This window comes from Accipiter gentilis, chromosome 32 (assembly GCF_929443795.1).
Source record: "Accipiter gentilis chromosome 32, bAccGen1.1, whole genome shotgun sequence".
NCBI lineage: Eukaryota > Metazoa > Chordata > Aves > Accipitriformes > Accipitridae > Astur > Astur gentilis.
Genome location: NC_064911.1, coordinates 4,520,887 through 4,540,806, shown reverse-complemented (window position 1 = coordinate 4,540,806; position 19,920 = coordinate 4,520,887). Strand labels below are relative to the sequence as shown.

Below are 19,920 nucleotides of genomic sequence, written 5' to 3'. Positions count from 1 at the left end.
GCTTTGGAATCTTTAAGGATTTCACATATTGCTTCCAAGTAACCTGAGTGTGTGATAATCCTTACAGAAGAAATATCTAGCTTGTGAATGGCTTTTGGTCTTTTGAGAACAAATTTTTGACTCCTGGATTAGTCACAAAATAAAATGTCACCTCTTGGAAGTTTTATTTTTAATGCCAGGTTTTGCTGGGCAGCAGAGGGCCTAAACAACATCTTTCTATGACAGTGTGAAAAAGAAAGGCTGCCACTGCTAGATTTGAGCCTCCTGAACTGGGATTGCCACCAGAAGCTCTCAAGCTACATCCCTAAATAAAAGTTGCTAGGATACCACTTGTGGGATGCACAAATAACACTGAGTTTCAAAACAAATGGCTGAAACGTATTTTTTACTCACATTTTGTTATAAAATGGTTAAATTTTATTTGAACATATGATACATGGCTTGTTCTATTTACTTGCTCCCATATAAAACTTTATGCTGTATATTATTAATTTTTTTTCAGCTGACAGTAGTATTAGAATATGTTACTTCAGGGCAAAAAAGTGAATGATTCTTTGATTGAGTTGCCAGCATGGTGAGTTACTTTAGCTGGCAACAGTGTCACTGGATCTTCAAGCCTGCCCTACTATTTTTAAGCAGTAGGCTTAATGGAGCATGAATGTGCATCATGCACCTTACTCTTTCATACTGTTGATATGCATAGGACTATGCATAGCCTCATTTTTAGATAAAAAGAGAATGTTTACAATCTGATTAGTAAGTAGTTTTTAACTGCAAAAAATACCTGGGATGGGACAGAATTTATTTTACAAGTTTAGAAACAACAGGATGTGCTGCTTCTGCTCTGCAAAGTTTTTGATCCTCACTCTGAGACCATTTGCATGCAAGTTTCTGTCCCCTCTTCCCAGCTGGAATGGCTGGACTTTCCCGTTCATTGGCTAGCTGCACAGTGTCGTCAATGGGGCGGTAATATTGGGACAGGGGTACTACATTTTAACCAGAGTCTGCTTATCTCCTTTCTCTTTGCACATCTGAACTCTTTTGAGTACTACTTTCCTCAGACTGGCAGCACGTAGGATAGAGTAAGTATGTTCTCTGTTTGGGCTTAAATCTCTGCACTGAGTTCTGAGGTACTTGTAAGAAAATTATGTAATGTGTATAGCTCAACCTATTATTGATAAAATTGGCCTTAAAAATTAGTATTTAATGATGACTGTCTCTGGACAGCACTGAAAACATGCTTGTTTGGTTTAACTTCAATGTATGGGATAGCTGCCTGCTACATGATAAATGTTTATTCCTTTATATTGCATTCTTTTGTCCTATGTCACTGTCTTTGTCTAATTCATCCCTTTGTTGTAGCCAGTCCCTTATTCTTTTATCTTTTATTTTTGCTTGAATTGTAATATAAAAGAGGTTTAGCATAACTTGGTGTCCCAAATATGTATACCATAACTGATAATTTTAACCCCAACGTGGTTTTTTTTGCAATTGTAAGTAATCCTAGAGTTTTGTAATTAAAACATCTCCACAACTTTGCAACATGTATATTTTTTAGTGTTTAGAAAGCTATAGGTCTCCCCCAGCCTGAAACTACAATTAAATTTTAACTCCAGTGTGTTTAGTTCATAGTGAACAACTCAGTGTTAATTTTTTTTATTTTATCCTTCTATTCATGTTTATTTTGTCTTTATTCTGACTGGATGTTTTGCCTAAGAGTATCACTCTCTGAACAAATCATTCCTTCATTAATGAATTAAAATATCTTAGCAATTGGCATATGAATAGCTTCTAAAACAAGTGTGGGCTCTTCCTGTTTAAAGTTTATTACAGAGGGCTTGGATTTAAAAATCAGGTTCACGGTACGCATCGCAGAGGGTCCTCAGAGCAGAAGCTGTTTCCTGCATAGTCCAGGTCCTCAGGAAGGACAGGTTTCTCCAGGGTCAGAACTATCAGAGCAGCTTTATTCAAGTCGAGCTGTAGCAGCTGACCTGAGGGAGAGGCACATGCCCCTGCCTTATCAGTTGGCTGAAAATCTGCTTTATACCATGCCTTTTTGCTTCTCCCTTAGAAATCTGTTAGGGTTTTTTTTTCCTTTTCTTTTCTTTTGTTTTAGATGTGCTTTGTGCTAGTCATCCTCTCTTGTCCTCCGGTAGAGGAGGGGACCGCAAAGGAGATCTGACTTTTTGCTGCTCTTGGAAATGAAGCTGTCACCTGCACGTATTCAAGCTGCATCCTGTGTTGGGTTTTTTTCTCTGAGCTCACCTTGGGAGGCACTGTACACATTGGCAAGCGCAGGTTCAATGACCAGCTGCTTAATGGAAGAGGCACAGGGAGTGACCAAGGGTTGCGTGTTACGTGTGCTGGGATTACAACAGGGAGACTCGTTGTTCTTTTTGACCAAAACTCTTATCTGGGTTGCATTCCTCATCCCGATGAATGGGAGGTGATTCGTATAGCAGAGGGACACATCCGACCTCTTTGCTGGCCATGCAAAGCCCTTTGAATAAATTGCACCATTTTCAGCACAAAACTGGTTTTGTTTATTCTCATGACTTAAAATGCTTAAGCCTTTTTTTATAGGTTTAGATTGTTATTTTGCATATGTTAAGATTTAAAGCTTTTAGATTCTTTTTTGCAAGTAGTGCATGGTGCGCTTGGGCTTAGGACCACCTGCCAATTTGTGGCTGCTCGCTTTCTGCTCCGCTGAATAGCTTCTTCAGGGACTGTTTGACTTCTGTGAATAAAACTCTCACTTTAACCAGTGCAGTGGCATTGTTTGTGTATGTAATTTATATATGTTGGACTAATGTGACTCTTAACAGCTTATTCTTTTAATAGCTTAGGAGGCTAGCCTTTGCTTTTCAATGAACTCCAGATAAAGATATATGTACTTATTTTATTTCTTTATTTACTATTTTCTGAGTTCCAGCGGGTTTTTTCAGTGTAAGTGAACTCTTCTATTCCCTTGCTGGCTGTGTGGTATCATTGTCAGGGTAGCAATTCTGAGGTGATGTACATCAGTAAATATGTAGAGAATATGCATAGAAGTAAGTATGTCTTAAAAAGCAAAGGCTAACTTGCAAAGCTGCTCAAAGAAAAAATTGTAATATTGACATCACTCCAATATGTGTAAGTTATGTACACACACACAGATAATGACATGCAGAGGGCGAAACAGTTCATTTAGTTTTTGTGACCATTTTGTTTCCAAACTGCTGAAAAGGTTTTGGACAGTTTAAAATTGTAATGAAGTTGCAGCCTTTGTTCATACACCTACTTTCCGCAGGCCAAGAGACAGTTAAAGTGTTTTTTCTAAAACTCAGTGGAATGGGAAAGAGGAGTGGATGTCCTGCAGGACCTTCTCAGAGTGAGCTCCTTTATTAATGACACCTGGTATTCCCTGTTGTTTGCCTCATGGTTGTTCTCTCCTAAGGAAGGCCAGAGCTGGAAGCTGATTTCCCTGTCTCATTGCTCTTAGCCTTGCCTTTTCATGAAGTATTTAGAGCTCTTTCAGATAATACCTCTAAAAACTCTTGACTGGTCCCATTCAGCTCTTAACACTGTAATACTATGTTCATACGGTTAGTTGGTCAGAAGGGCTTTGCCCTTTGCAGACTTGAATTCTCCAGGAATTTCTATAGGCTACAAATCACAGCCCGGTCACTTGCAAGGGTTTTTCATGTATCACAGACTTCTGTATAACTCGGAGCAGTTGCCAGTCTGACTAAAGGAAAACCAGGATGGATTGCCCTGCAGGTTACTTCTGTGTTCTGGAGCGGTTCAGTTTTTGACATTTAGTTTATATCACATCTGATTAAGTCAGTTATCCATTTTCAGGTACATTTTTTTAAACCAACAAAACCCTTAGAAAAATATTGTTGCCTGAAACAAAGTGACAATTCATCTCTGTTGTGAGTTGCATTGCACCCAGCACTTAAAACTGTGGTCTGTGAAGCTCTCGCTTTCCTAACCTCACGCGGCTAATTCTGGCTGTTTTGCTTGTGTTCTGGTTTTATGCAGACTAATGGCTGATCGGGTGCTTGTGATTGGCAGTGGAGGGAGAGAGCATGCGCTGGCCTGGAAGTTGGCCCAGTCCCCACATGTAAAGCATGTGTATGTTGCTCCAGGAAATGCAGGAACAGCTGACAATGGAAAAATTTCAAATTCAGGTAAAACAAACAAAAAAAAAATACCATTTTTAAATTTGGTAACTCAGCCAGTAAGTTGTTCTAGTCATTGATCTGAAATCACAGCTGTTAATGTGAAAAGATTATTATTATTACTGTTTTTTAAGGTTTTGGACATGTGAAATAGATCATATCGATGCAGTTAAAAAGAAAAAAATGTCTGAGCGAAGCCTTGCACAACTACCACTCATTTTATATGATCTCAGTTGTGATACCTAATTCTTTAGGTTTGGGGGTGGAGGATGCAGCCAAAACTCCATCTGTCTAATGCACGGTCCTCTGGGAATACAGCTCAGGGATAGCTGCTGTGGTTTCCACCTCCCAGCACCTAGCAGGGAAGGGGTGGTGGTTTCTCTTGGTAGGCACTGCAGTTCAACAACTGGTTGGTGAACAGCGGAAAAGTGCCTGAAGCAAATGCCAGCACCTAAAGTACTAAATTCATTATTATATTCTCAGAAGTGCATGGAAGCCCTGTGATCCCTACAACCTTTGATAGAATACTTTCTCACCTGAAATGTTCAACCATAGAAAAACATTCATTCCGTTGTCGTAGTGACCTTAAGAAGTTAAGGTTCTTTTCAAATGTTTCTCTCTTCATACTGACTGCCTGTTCTGAGCTTCTAGCTTAATATGTTAAGCTCTGCTTGGCTGTAATTGAAACTATTCATAGCTATTAGTTTTGAGAAATCAAGCTTAAGGTATTTCAAATTGAGCATCCAAAATTACGCACTGCATTTAAAAAATACTGGTCTAAGGTGCTTGCCTGGAGGCACACAGTGAGTCAGTACAAAACCAGGGGTAATTACTCAGAGACTCCTGTCTTGTGTCCTTTATATAACAGATCCTGAATTATGTACTTTAAACAACTGGCTTAAGTTTCCACTTTAAAACATGTGATAACATACGGAATTAAAGTTAGCATCGTAAGCACGTGAACGTGAATTATATACATCAATTTTCCGCATATATATTTGTATGTGAGTAAAATCTTTTTTTGTTGCTATCTCATGTGGAAACATGAATCCTGTCAGATTCTTATACAGCAGGTAATTATCATATTTAATTCCATTGGAATGCTTAATTACAGGCTGTTTAAATAACTTTGTCCTTAATTTCTTTGACTAGTCACAGTATTGTAAGTATTTTTTTGTTCTATTTGGCCTCTGAGGAGAGGGCGCAAGGAAGAGCCTGACAGGAAAGTCATACCTTTCCTTCTCATCTCAGGAAGTCAAACAAAAATCTTTACCCTTGTGCTAAATGGAGTCAGTGCCAGTCTGTATGGCCTGCAGAATGTTAATTTCAGTATTTTTTTACAAGCAGTGTCTTTTAAAAACTGCTGTGCTTTTCTCTCACCTTGTTACTCCATAAAAAATACTTCACCCTCAACAGTGGAAAATATTTGAGCATGTGCATAATAATACTTGAGCCAGGTCCATGAAATCTACCATGTGTACTATAATTTTTTTTCCTAGACTATGCGCTTACACGTACTTTGGGAGAGAAATCCTCAGGGGAGGAAGAATCTAGAATTTGTGAAGAGTTTGACTTCTTTGGTTTTTAAGGAAACGATTTGTCTTACCTGCTCAGGCATTTTAGTCCTACCACTGGGCTCTAGATTTTAACTCAGGGGAGAAAATGGAAAACAGCTTTACAGAAGCACGTAAGCCCTATTGTGTGAGCCTGGGCAAAGAGGTCTGTGAAACTGCTACCATTGTTCCTGTTTTTTTGGTATAATTAAGATTTGGCTCTGCAAGTTCATTCTCCCTTCATGGTTCATGAGATTGCCTTTAATTAGCATTGCAACTCTGGTTCTCAGATGATTTCTGAAACATATAAAGGTGAGCTTAAAATTATAAATAACCTTAAATCCTTTAAACCTTGCCTGTATCTAAGTCAAAAGAAGTTTTCATGGTTAATTTGAGTCAGTAATTGTTTCTGACAATAAAGACAGATTTAGGTTGAGTGATTAAATATAGTTTTATATTCAATTTATATTTAATTAGCAGGGCAGCTTTGATGCCAGATTCATACAGAATGGCTTGCTGAATCCAGAGATAGTCATATACATGTCTGGGAATGGACTTCAGCATCCTGACACCTCCTTCCATCATATTTTAGCTCTCAGTGTAACTTATACTCTTAACTTTAAGCTCTAGCTTTGAAAACCTTGGTCCAAGGTCCTTTTGGCTAGTGTGAAAGGAACATTTAGCTGTCATTTTGAGAAATGAAACACAGCTACAAGAATGTCCCCTTTCAGTCTACATCCTGAGGAAAATGATGTTTGGGGGGAAAGTTAAAATTACATATTAACAATGTGATTTATTCCTTTCCGTTTGTTACTAGGACGTTTCCACGTGTAAATCTCGTGCCATAATCACTGTTCATATCACTAGTAGATCAGACCCACGGCAAGACAATTTGGGATAAAAAGCACAATCACTTTATGGGCTCTTTCCTTTCCCTGCACCCCTTTGCATGGATTAAGCTCGCGGGGAGCAGGGATCGTCCCTTTTTAGTTGCCCACCAGACCTCCCACTCTCTTTAGTCAGGATCTGCTGTTCTCCAGCTGCTTTCACAACAGCCCCACGGGACTGAAAGACAATATTGACCTTTATGTTAATCAGTACTTCAAAGCCAAGGGTGTTACGCTTTTGTTTTTGCTATCTTGTGAGCCAGAAGTCAATTGGCATAAATTGCACATGGAAGTCAAAGGCCTTTGCTACTCCTTACTTACAAATGTTGGTGGAACAAAATAATTGAACCATTAAATAGGTATCAAGGAGGTAATTTTTATTCATGTTCAGTCTGTTTTTTTCCCCCACTCCACCCAAATAGGGTAAATCTGTAACCAAAACGTAGGTTTCAGATAGTTGCTTTTATGCCATCTCTTAGGCAGAAATAGCAGCTTCTCTTGTGAAAGCAGGCAATTTATTCATATAGGAGCTCAGAGGGCACCAATACAAAATTGTGTCTGTTTGTCCAGCAGAAGCTGCTGTATCCCTGCCTCTCCTTTCTCTCCTCACTTCCCTGTAAACCAGCTGGAAGAGACCATCAGCTCCTGTCACGGTACGGTCACTAACAGGAGATTATGGACAAAACTTCAAGTAGTTCAGCTGCGCGGAGGGTGTGTTGTGCTGTACTGTGCTCCCTTTGCCAGCTCCGTGCCCTGATGCGTTAGTCTCCTCCCTGCAGGGACAGCCAATCCACGCCAGACTGCGCTCACCGCTTTTTGGGCTCTCTCTGGGTTAGTGCTCCCATCCTCTATAGACCTTGGCTTTATTTACTCTTGATAAAAGCAGTGGAATTGCATTGCGTTGCGTAAATTTTTTTATCATGAGACTTGACATTATTGTCTTTCGTGCAAGCTTTTTCTTTTGTTTACACAGTTTTTGGCATTCCAAGTGTCGTCATATTAAATGTTTGTTTATGGAAAGATAATGGTTGTAAAAAACTAAGACCAAATATCCTCACCCATAATTACAGCACCTGTCCTTATTAAGTTCAGCCTAATGTAAGAGAAAATGTTCAGATTCCCCTTTGTTTCAGTGGGATCAGTTTAGTGCAGCAATTTTTAGCTGGCACTACAGAAAGAAGGAAAAAAGAAAAGAAACCAGTTGCAATCCTACCACCAGCCACTTGTTCCTGTCCCCTGCACCGTGCTGGCACGAACAGATGTAAAGCTTCATGGTGACCCTACTCAGGGAAGAGACTGGCTGAAAAATGTATTTTTTGCTTGTGAGTTATTTTTCACTTGGCTCTTTCGCAGTGCTTCTTGTGCTGGCAAACAGGATGTTCCTAGAGATGAGACCAGTGTACTGTATGGCAGTGTAGGAGAACCACAAAATTTTTTTCTCACCTTCAAGAGCAAGGTGGGTTGACAATGCATGTGGAACCACAGCCTTTGCCTCGGGGTTTGGTGTTTGTATTTTGGTCTAAGCCTTGCATGTAAGTCTATGTATTAGTGTATGCCTCGCTTTTCCAGATTCACAGTGACCTGCCATTCAAGAATGTAAGACTGGTGAAAATGCTTCTTCAGTGTTATGTGATATATAAGTGCTAAGCAACAGCAATGAATGCAGTCTTACTGCCCTTTTGTATCTTCAACAGCTGTTTCAGTCAGCAATCATGGTGCACTTGCCCAGTTCTGCAGAGATCAGGAGATCAGGCTGGTTGTGGTTGGTCCAGAGGTTCCTCTTGCTGCTGGTAAGAGAAAGCAAGCTAAAAATCATAGCCTTCATAACTTAGGAAGAAAAGTAAATTTTAGTCCCCATCTTCTGTGCACCACTCAACAGTATCTGAATGTCTTCAACAGGAATGGAAACAGATCCTCCTTGGCAGTTTCCCTGAAATTCAGGGTTGTGCTGTGATGAAAATTAATTTCTGAAGGGTATTGTGTGAGCAATATAACAGTTAAAATATCCTTAGGTGTTTGTTTTCTTTTTAAGTACTTGGGATTGGTAAAAGAGGTATCAAAGTGTTTCCATATAGGAACCTTAACTAGGGTTTTGATTTTCCTATGGAATTTTTATTTTTTGAAACAATAGTAATTTGAGACTTGGTAAAAAAAAAAATAATTTATAAACATACTGATAATTTTTCTGTTTTAATCTTTTACATGATCAACAATTGTCATCTTCCCAAAAGACTAATGTCAACTTTTTAGCTAAAAGCTAGAATAAAGCAAGGAGGGATTGTCATCTCTTACCAAATGCTGCATATATTCTTAGCCCCAGATATTGCAGGGTTACCTGCTCCTGATTACAGTTAAGAATGCATCTAAGGCCCGTCTGGTAGAACAGGCACTTGGTAGATTTGTATGGCTTACCATTCCAGACATACTTGTTCCAACAAATCAGTGCATCTGTAGACGTGGACTACCTGACTCCTATAAATCATCTGGTGATTTATAAAATTTTTTCATGTTGTCATTTTTAGGAATTGTTGATGACTTGACAGCAGCTGGAGTAAGGTGTTTTGGTCCAACAGCAAAGGCAGCTCAGCTGGAGTCCAGTAAGAGTTTTACCAAAGCCTTTTTGGATCGTCATGAGATCCCAACTGCGAGATGGAAGTCTTTTAGTGATCCTAAAGCAGCATGTGGTTTTATTAACAGGTAAAGTTTTTATCCTCTTAGAAATTTTTTTTTACAGCAATGTGTAGTGAGCTAGGTATCCAAAACAAACGATCAAATGGTTACTTCTGTATCAATACTTTTGGCTGTGATAGAACATCTGTAAAGGTTTTAAAGGATAATCTAACATGACACTATCACACTGCAATAAGTCTGATAATTAAGTGGTTCTTATTTATTGTTCTAAAATGAAAATAAATTCCAGTGTTCAGTTTACAGGAGGATATAGGACAAGCTTTTTTTTTTTTCAAAATGCCTGCTGTGGAAACACAGCTTGCAGTCTGATAGTCATATGTTCTGCCGCCCTTGTTCCTTTTCTCCACGAATATAAATTCTGCATTGGAGACTTACTTGGCACATGATGGATCTATCTGTTCGTGAGAATACAATCCAGGTGACCCAAAAATGATACAACAATAAATTATTAAAAGGAAAGCAACCTTTCAGAACAGTAATGAAATTCAGTGGTGGGGAAAAAACCAGGAAGCAGAAATGCTTCACAAGCATAGAATAACAAGAGAAGCCTGGTTGTTATTTGTATGTTATTTAACAAGGTAAAATGGTTGCTATGAAAACTGATAAGTATTTTGATCTTTCAACTATTGAAATGTTCAAAATGCCTACAGAGTGTTTACTGTTGAATGTCTCTTCTCTGTCTTTGAAGTGCAAACTTCCCTGCTTTAGTTGTAAAAGCTAGTGGCCTGGCAGCTGGCAAAGGAGTAATTGTGGCTTCCAACAAGGAAGAAGCCTGCAAAGCTGTTACTGAAATCATGCAGGTGAGTAGAAATGTCATGCACTAACTGGAGGAGTTCTTACACAAAATAAGTTGTTAACTGTCTTAGAGTCTCAAAGATATTCTTTATTTCTATGTAATAGGAACTTGGCTAAAAGACATCAATTCTTTTACCATTATTTGGACAGCTATGAAGCTCTGTCATATTTATCGCTTAAGGCAGGGTACTCTTTTTAGGCATAGTTCCTGTAGGCTGAAATAAAATCATTCTTAATGAAAACCCACATTTATTTCCATATGGTTTTCCTTTGTTGTTTTTTTTTTACCACTTGAGGCTGCTGCAATCAAACAGGTACTACAATGCTGTAATATTAACACTGTGATTGAGCTGGATCTTGACAAGCAATATCAGCTTTAGGACTCCAGTCACGCAGCACTTAAATGTGTAGTAAAGTTCCAGTGGAATTATTTCAAGTTAAGTATACATTTAGGTAGGATATTCAAAAAATACATTAGGACCATCAAAATCTGAAGAGAAGCGAAATTAAGCAATTTCATCTGAACATTTAGGAACATAGTGCTGGAAAATACGACACATAAAGGTCAGGTCTTCAGCTGGTGTCAGCAGCACAGCATCTACAATTCAGTGGAGCTATGTTGATCATAGGAGATGTTATCTGACACATCTGTATTTCAAGAGTCAGAATATAGGGTCTGCACTCACATTTTGTTGTGTGTGTATGTCTGTGTATGGTTATTGGACAAATATATGTCTTAACATGTGGCCCAACGTCTTGGAACAAAAAAAACGTATGTTAGAGAGTCCTGTAGACATGCAAAATTATCTTGTCAGTGTGGGTTGGTTGTTCTTAATTGCCTAAATATGCAGTCAGTGTTCAAACATTGCATTGGAATATGACAATATTGCCTGCTTCCAATGTAGTCTATAGAATTGTACTTTCTTGTAAAGTAAAAGTTCAGATTATAGACTTGACAGTCATTGTTATTAGTCTCAGTATCATGGGTGCAAACTTCAGAAGATAGAGCATGAGGAATTGCTCAGTAAGTCATAAATATAATTTGCAATTTAAAAATATTTAAGCATAAAATCTGGATTTATTTAAGAATAAACAGAAAAGAGGAGCAAAGATTTTACTATTGCTGACATACCCAGGGTGGAGAATGGATTAATAGTCTCAAAACTGTGCTGTATTTTTCTTCCTGTGTTAAAAATACTTTTTCTTGTTCCATTTTGAATAGTTTAAAATAACTGAAACAGAAATAAAGAGGTTTTGTTTTTACTGTAGGATAAAACTTTTGGCACAGCGGGGGAAACTGTTGTTGTTGAAGAACTTCTTGAAGGAGAAGAAGTTTCTGTAAGTGTGCATCTCACTGTAACACTTTGACTATACCTGTTCTAAACTATTTAGGAAACACTATGGAAGTACCTACAGCAGGGATGCGTAGGATTTATTACTTAAAAATAGTTATCTGTTTATAAATAAAATTGTATTAATTAGATAGCTGTGTTAAGAACCAAACTTCCTGCAGTCTGTTAAAATAATTCAAATTAAATAAAATAACTCAAACAGTAATCAGCTGTTGCCACATGGGGGAAAAAAAAATCAAACCTTAAAAATGTTGAGTGTCACTGAGCATGCAGTTCTGTGTTGTGATTTCTCTGACAGCAAAGACAGATGTCCCTTCCCCTCCACATTGCTACCTCTTCACTGCTGTTTGCCTTTCATTCAGTTATACTGGTTACCTGTTCATGAAGCTACAACCTAAAGACCTTTCTTCAAAGAAATCAGCACCACCACCTTGCACGTTTTCTGCGTTCTGGTTTAGAGCCTAGTGCCATTTGAATCAGTACAAGTTACAGGATGGTGAAGTGCACAGCAAGGCAAGGGATGCTTGGGAGTAAGGGAGGATGGAGACTTACTTTTATCAGCTTTGCTGATGAAGGGAATATGTTGAACTGCATCATAAGGGAGCAGTAAACTCCTTTGGAGCAAGGGAACAATCAACTCAAGACAGGTGCAGGCAGGATCCTCTTTAACCAGTTTCATTGCCAGAGATACTGCAATGGGAAAGTGCACCTGGGGGTGAAGGACCTGGAACCAAAGGATGCTGAATGTTTTGACAGTGTTGATTTACTCTGGAGATGTAGAGAGAACATCTCCTTCATTTTAAGTTGATTCAGCTCCTTCATTTAAAAAAGTGTATCTGATTTTATTAGCAGAGTGTGAAGGAGAAAAGGAGAATGAAAGCCTAGGTTTTGAAGTGGCAGAGCAACTTGACACCTGCATCACACAAAATAGAACAGCCAAGTACCAGCTCAGGTTCCCGAGTCCTGGAGCTGAAATTGACTTATGCTGGATGTTGTGAACATTCATCTTGGAGGTGGTGGTATTTATAAAGTAAGCGATCATCTCCAACTGTTGCCAATCTTCGCATAGTCTGGTTTCCTGCCCGATATTTAGAAATTATATGTGCAGATATTGGTCATCCTTATTCCTTCCTGGTTGGCTTGACCTTTTTAGGAACTATGGGGTTATCTAGATCTTCATTCTCTGGTGGAAAATATGTAATGCTCTTAATTAATCCTTAGAATACTAGCAGACTTACTGTAATATAACACAATAATATAAAATTGCAGTTTACAGAGTTTTTTTCTATGATGACTGACAACAATGAAGAAAACATACTGCTTACCTTGCCTGACAAAATAATTCACCTTCCACAATAGTTTTTAACATATTAATATTTTGGCATTTGGGGGTTTTGTAGGAGAATCCTTGCTTGTTTTTTAATTAGCATTATAATGTTTTTGAGTACTGCTAGCAGTAGTCCAGACAGTGAACATTATCATCCAGTTGCAGGGGATGCCAGCAGGCTTGTTATTATGAAGATCTTGAGGATAAAAACATCTGCTGTATAAGTAATTTATAAATAATTCCAAAGTAAATAGTTTTATCAACGAGGAAAAGGAAATCTTGAAAGGAATGTAATGCCTTCCTTCCAGGTCAAGGGGGAGGAAGGGGGAGGGAAGAAGTAGCTTCCGTCATGGAGTATTTAAATTTTTTTTCTAACCTTTTGAGTATTTCTTTTCAGTACAGCTACTGATGGTATAATTTTTCATATGTTCTATTAAAGGTAATTTCTGTAGGAAGGTCATACAAAATGAGACATTGCTTCCTGAGGGAAAAGGGAAATGTTTAGAATACTGTAGTTCATTTTATCACAGAGACAGAATTTATACTCTTAAATATCCTTTTGCAACACTGAACATAAAATATATTTGCACTTTTTGCACTTTGATTTTAATCACACACTGGAATTTTAATTATTCTCCTTGTTTTATTCTCCTCTAGTGCTTATGTTTCACGGATGGTGTCACAATTGCTCCCATGCCTCCAGCCCAGGACCACAAGCGATTAATGGATGGAGATGAAGGGCCTAACACTGGAGGGATGGGAGCTTATTCCCCAGCACCTCAGGTAAAAATGTATTGATAAGAAGACATTTCACTACAGCTGTACTACAGCTCTAGTATTGAAAGCATGTGTGAATTTTTAGTTCCACCATGATCAACAGGAGAGAGTGGACTCTTCTGGATGGAAGGAGTTGCCTAGAACAAACATAGTCAAGTAAAGTCCATAACCTGATAAATTCTTTTCTCTAAAGAGGAGGATATTTCTACTGAATTGCTTTTAATTATGAAGGTGGAAGTGTTGTTATTTCTGCAACCTTGTATTATGATTTGGTTTTTTAAGTGTTATGAAATACTGATCATTAGAACCAAGTGCTTAAACACACATTTTTATCTTGTGCTGAACTAAGCTACTGAGGAATTTTTGCTGTAGCTTAAGGTAGTTTGGTTTCTGTTTGGGAAGGAACTTCTGTTTGCAAAAGGACTTACTTTGCTTTCTCTTTACCTATGCCATAGCCAGTGATTTTTCTTTTTTTATTTCAAAAAAATAAGGGGTTTGTTCCTCTATACTGCTATTAATTTTGTTTATTAAATAAAATTTGATCATTCATCACTATACTTTCCAACTGTGATTTGTCCTTGGGAGGCCTTATCTAAATTTCAGTATGTCTGTGCAAATGGTTTGTTCCAGTGAAGCCAGTGGGATTGCTTGCATATGTAGATCTAAGAATAGAAAAGTGTCTGAAGAAATGCAAATAGTTGTCTTAATGCTGTGGTATGTTGTCTGTGTAGAGAGAAAAAAATATTAGCTTTCCTTTGCATGAAACGTTTTGGAGTGAGCAAGAGACCATTCAAGTGTTCTGCTTGGCTCTTAAAAACACTAGCCATCACAGTGGGAAAAATCATGCACTCCCTTTTTACAAACACTGTTTTCTAATCCTGTTTTATTAGATTTCTAAAGATTTACTGGAGAAAATAAGAGATACTATTCTTCAGAAAACTGTTGATGGCATGAGGAAAGAAGGTGTCCCCTATTTTGGTACGTACAAAAGTTTGGGGGTTTTAATCATAAGGAGAAAGACTTTTTTTTTTTTTTACTTTGTCCTCTTTGTAGGCCTAATTCACACTGTAAGTTAAGGAAGATAACTTTGATTTATTTGGAAACTGGGTTTGATATAGTGGCTTGATTTAGAGTCCACTGAAATCAATGGATGTCATTTCACTCGTGGTGGATAATCATCAAGTAAGGAAGAACAGAAAAGAAAATGTTTGAAAATAAGCTGCAAATTGTAACCACAACTATTCCTCAAGTGTTAACATCCTACCTTTAAATGAGCACAGGTGACATCCTTTTTAACACTGTTATGCATAGATGCAAAACAAATGACCTATGCAGTTGCTTAGATAGTCTTTTATATAATTTTTTATTCTAGGTGTGCTTTATGCTGGATTAATGCTTACCAAAGATGGACCTAAAGTTCTTGAGTTTAACTGCAGATTTGGTGACCCAGAATGTCAGGTGAGTTATTTTGTAGGTAGATACAGTTTGGCATTATGGGAGAAGAAAAGTCAGTTACCATCTACTGTTATCCTTAACTTTCAGATGAATAATTAGCTAATTGTACTGAGATTTAAAATGTTTGGTTTGGTTATTCAAGACAGAAGGTCTGTTTTGAAATTGTTCCATTCCAGAGAAGATTTCAGCAGGTTATACTCAAATATGGGATTTACAAGGGTAACTTGAGTGAAACTCAGCACTTTCCTGTCTTTTCTGGAACGGATTTGGATTTCTCTTTATGTTATTAAAGAAGTGAACGCTTCTTTTCCTGACTCCCTGTTGACAACTGGAACAAAACCCTTCATTTTTATTCTTCAGAACAAATAGGGTTCTTTGGCCTCTACCTTTTCCCCTCCACATGTAGCAGTTCTTTTACCCATAGAAATTATCTTCAAGGAACAGTGTTTTTAAAGGTACATAGATTAGGCACAGTACGTATATATGTGTGAAAATACAGTGTATGAACATACTTATTTAATGTTATTTTTACAGTTGCATTAGTATTTTTAAAAGCTCAGTGAAGAAAATGTAACGATGTACATTGTTTTCTTTAATTTGCTAATGTGTATTTTTGCAGGTAATTCTTCCACTGTTGAAAAGTGATTTGTATGAAGTTATGCAAGCAGTTATCAATAAAAAGTTGTCTAGTTCCATGCCAGTTTGGTTTGAAGACAGTGCAGCTGTGACAGTGGTCATGGCTAGCGAAGGGTATCCAGGAACATATCCCAAGGGTTTGGAAATAACAGGTAAATATAGCAGGAGAAACTGCAGAATCCTGCTTCCTCTCCTGGCCTCTTTCCGTTCTCTCTTTTGCCAGATGAAGGTGAATCAGTGTAACTCAGATTCGTAGAAACTGTAGATCTTATGGTTATGGGTCAGCAATAGACAACTGAATTTTCACACATCAAAGTTTATTGGTAATGCACCCATTGCATTTTCAGTTCTCCACACTATATTAAGTTCTGTAGCTTTTCTTTAATATGTGTTACAGTAAAGTAGTTCTGGGCTGATCACTGATTCTTACATGATGTTGATGCTGGTATGTTTTGTGGTCTCTATGTCAGTGAAGTATAAAAATCCAGCTGGAATTGGAAGTTGTATGCAAATGTTTCAGCTAAATGCCTCTGAGCATGCAAGTAGCAGACTTGTCTCTCCTCAAAATGTAGTTTTTACAAATTTATTCCTATTTCCCAGCACGATCACACTGAGCTCGATTGTGGTTTCTAGACACAGTCAATAAGTGCTCAATATCTATTCATTTGTAATTTAATAGGGAATGTTCTAATCAATTGCTTTTTCTGCATTTATTTTCTTAAACAACAATCACAGGACTTCCTAAGGCTAAGCAACTAGGATTGGAGGTGTTCCATGCAGGCACAGCCCTGAAGGATGGCAAAGTGGTGACTAGTGGAGGAAGAGTCCTTACAGTAACTGCTATTAAAGAGGATCTAATGACAGCACTGCAAGAAGCCAACAAGGGAGTAGCAGCCATACACTTCAAGGGTGCCATTTATAGAAAGGACATTGGTTATCGAGCTATAGCTTTCCTGAGACAATCCAGGTAGATATTTTAAAGACTTGAAATGGAAATAACTGCTGTAAAAGGGACTTAAATACATCACCAGTTTACGTTAATAAACTGACGTTGATATTAGGTATAACTCTAGAGAAGTTTTAACTGCCATCATTGTAAGCAATCTAAGCAAGACCAGCCAAGGAACAGGCTTTTTGATGGCTCTCTCATCCATATTCTTATTCTCCCAAGTCTGAGTTAAACTACAATGACAAGCATATAGGAATAACTTGTGTGTTACTGTCTGCTATATCTGTTTAGGGAAGGTGAACTTCTGGTTCTTAGGCTTTAAAACATACCTTTTGCTTTAGATTTGTCTTGTCCATAAGCCTAATTATAATATAATGACATGTATATACAAAGTTTGAGCTATTTTATTGATTCATTTTAAAATTTTTAGAAATGGTTAAAATTATCTTGAAACACCTACCCTCTTGGGATATGCATTTTAATGGAATAGCTGGCTAACAACGTGGGTAGGATTTATCGCTCCTTTTTATTATTATTCGTTTTATTTTCATGGTATTCAGTTTAACAGCCTTGAGCTGATATGGGTGTGGGTTTTTTTTTTTAAAACAGTGTGTCCTACTGTCCCTCTAATGTTATTGAGAGCTTCTTGCAGGTTTTTAGACTCATTTTTACCTAATATGAAGCATATCTGCCTGCCTATGCTCCAATTAGCTCAAAACATAACTTTTGATAATAGGTTATTTTGTAGTCTATGAAGCATATTAACAAGAGTTCCATTTTTGCTGACCGTGTACACTGATTAGTATATTGTAAAACTATGATCAATAAACTTACTAAATGAACAAGGGCGTTCATATTTAGTCTTCTTTCTCTCTCAAGTACTGTGCATCTTTTGAGAAATTTATGTGAAAACATGTAATTGGTATTTGTACTGTAGTAGAAAAAAATCAGGTCAGTGTATGAGGCTAGAGAAGAAGGTACTTCAATGAGCAGTTCTCTAAAACACTGAGTTCATAGGCCATAGCCAGCAAGTTTCTTGACTGGAGTGCCTCTATGCTGGGAGGATCCCTAGCTTATGAAGGAGACTCCTGGGAACTGTTTACAGTCAGCACCTGTGTCACTGGCCTTGGGTCTGCACCAGCTTTTTGCTCAGACATCCTAAGATTGGAAGAAAAGGTAGTCAGGCGTGTTTCACTTTGGACTGTGTGTTGCACACAGTTAAGGAACAGTGATGGTTGGCTCTGTAAAGTTGGGGATGCACCTCCTCTTGGCAGCTTTGTAGGAGTAAGCCCTATGCATTTCACCTTGTGAAAATATCCATAATATTTATTTAATAAACAATATTTTAGAAAATTTAAAGAATTAAAGATTCATTTAAAGAATCAAAGTAGATACCATGCTTTTAAAAACAAGGTGAAAATATGTTGAATATTTAACATGTTCAGACTAAAAGGGCCTGACTTTGGTCTCTTGTTATTGCAGGCTAGTATTTCCTTGAGTCTTATTCACAGGCTGAACAGCTGCTTCTTATAATTATTTTCCTCTTGCAAATTTTTAAGCAGTGATATAATGTGAGTGCAGATACCTTGTAGCACCAGTCTTTGGCCAGTTGTTTTGTTCTATTTGTCCTTGTTAATCCACAGCATGTTTCACCCTTAGAATTTAAACTTAATACTGAATGACATCAATAAGAGAGCTAAAATAGGTAGGAACCTAAAATGGGGATGCACCAGGTAGCCTGGTTCATGCCACTGACAGTGTAGAAATAAAATTGCTTAACCGGACTGAGATACATTTGGTGCAACTAGGAATTAAAAGTCATTATCTCACTGTGTCCAAAATGAAAACATCCTCCCGTAGATATGGGATGGTACTTAATGTCCCCAGTGAGTTGTAGGGACAGACAAGTTACATATATCAGTTTGTACTAAGTGTGTTTTCTTTATGGTGTGGCTGTATATAAAAAAATACCCAGAGTTTATGGACATTTCTTTCTAGATTGCTAAAATGGACCTTAGGAACTTAGGTATTTTTAAATAAACTTTAAAATATATACTTTAATAGAAAGTCCATTTAAGTAAAAAAGAGGTATGGTTTTGTGGTGGTATCATTCCAGGTGATAAGGAGAGACAACCTTTAAGCTACAGTTGTAAAACTCTCGAAGTATCATAGAGGACTACTGATTTATGTGATACTTACATTTTGAAAAGGTAACTTGAGCTTGATCCTGCATGGTGCTGAGGTGTTCAGACTTAGCAGTGCATTTCTGTATACAGTTTGTTTTGAGCATAGGAACTGTACTACTGACACCTCAGTATCTGGACCAGGGATTCAAACCTTGCAAAATCAGATCCATTATTCTACCTATTTTACCTTGTTGGGTTTTTTTGTTTGGTTGTTTTTCATCTTGGTATTTGACTGGATAGCGTATGATACTGATGCTCTGATGCTGTATTCAAGATATCTGGAACTATTTGAATACTGCTTATGGCAGACTCTCTGTGGCGCAAATCCATGAAGTTTTGTTTCTTTGGGATAATACTCCCTTATCTTCAGGTATATGTGTGAGGTCAGGTTCCAAACAGCAAAAAGATTAACCTCTGAGCCATTGAACCTGCCTGAAATGAGTATTGCAATATTTAGAAATAATTTTATATGAGCAAAGTTACTGTACAAGTGGGAAAATAGTGGTACTTGACAGCAGAATAGGATTCTGAATGGTTAATCCCCTTAGTGATGCAATGATGTAAAGAAGTAACTATTATTTTAAAATATATCTTTGTGCGTTTAGTAATCAATTGCCATAACTTTTTTAACATTCTTTCAGAGGCCTGACTTACAAAAATAGCGGGGTAGACATTGCAGCAGGGAATACTTTGGTTCAGAAAATTAAACCCCTGGCTGCAGCCACATCAAGGTCAGGTAAGACTTGTACCTTCTATTCCTGTTTCAGTCAGTTCATGGCAATGAGGCTTATCATTGGATCTTGATACAAAAGCTCATATATATGTGTTCTGCATGTTTCTAGATTACACAATAAATATCTGCAGTAAGTGAATGCCTGTGATTTCTTCAAAACATACTTCCTTAAATTTACAGATTTTCTTCCCAAAATTACTCTAAACTGTATCTCCTGAATGTCATGAACATTAGAGAATACAGTTCAGCACTCTAAAAGGATAAATGCAAGCAAAAATCCTATTTACTGCTATTTTTGATTGCATGGATTATTATTTCTGGCACAGTGAATTATACAATTTTTTAGATGAATGTTTAGAAAGGTCTATAAGATGCAGAATTCCTCAGAGATACTATCTATTGCTTGAGATGGATAG

General features: G+C 37.6%; 1 protein-coding gene across 1 annotated transcript in view; it reads left to right on the top strand.

Annotated features, from left to right (window-relative positions):
• The first annotated feature begins 963 nt into the window (after window positions 1-963).
• Window positions 964-19,920, top strand: part of GART (phosphoribosylglycinamide formyltransferase, phosphoribosylglycinamide synthetase, phosphoribosylaminoimidazole synthetase) — a 34,524-nt gene continuing 15,567 nt past the window's right edge. The window contains exons 1-12 of the mRNA XM_049835062.1: window positions 964-1,082; window positions 4,024-4,172; window positions 8,298-8,393; window positions 9,126-9,300; window positions 9,983-10,094; window positions 11,359-11,427; window positions 13,426-13,551; window positions 14,436-14,523; window positions 14,918-15,003; window positions 15,620-15,788; window positions 16,372-16,603; window positions 19,413-19,507. Of these exons, the coding sequence (XP_049691019.1) occupies window positions 4,028-4,172; window positions 8,298-8,393; window positions 9,126-9,300; window positions 9,983-10,094; window positions 11,359-11,427; window positions 13,426-13,551; window positions 14,436-14,523; window positions 14,918-15,003; window positions 15,620-15,788; window positions 16,372-16,603; window positions 19,413-19,507 (1,393 nt within the window). The 5' untranslated portion in view covers window positions 964-1,082; window positions 4,024-4,027. The remainder of the gene's footprint in view (window positions 1,083-4,023; window positions 4,173-8,297; window positions 8,394-9,125; window positions 9,301-9,982; window positions 10,095-11,358; window positions 11,428-13,425; window positions 13,552-14,435; window positions 14,524-14,917; window positions 15,004-15,619; window positions 15,789-16,371; window positions 16,604-19,412; window positions 19,508-19,920) is intronic.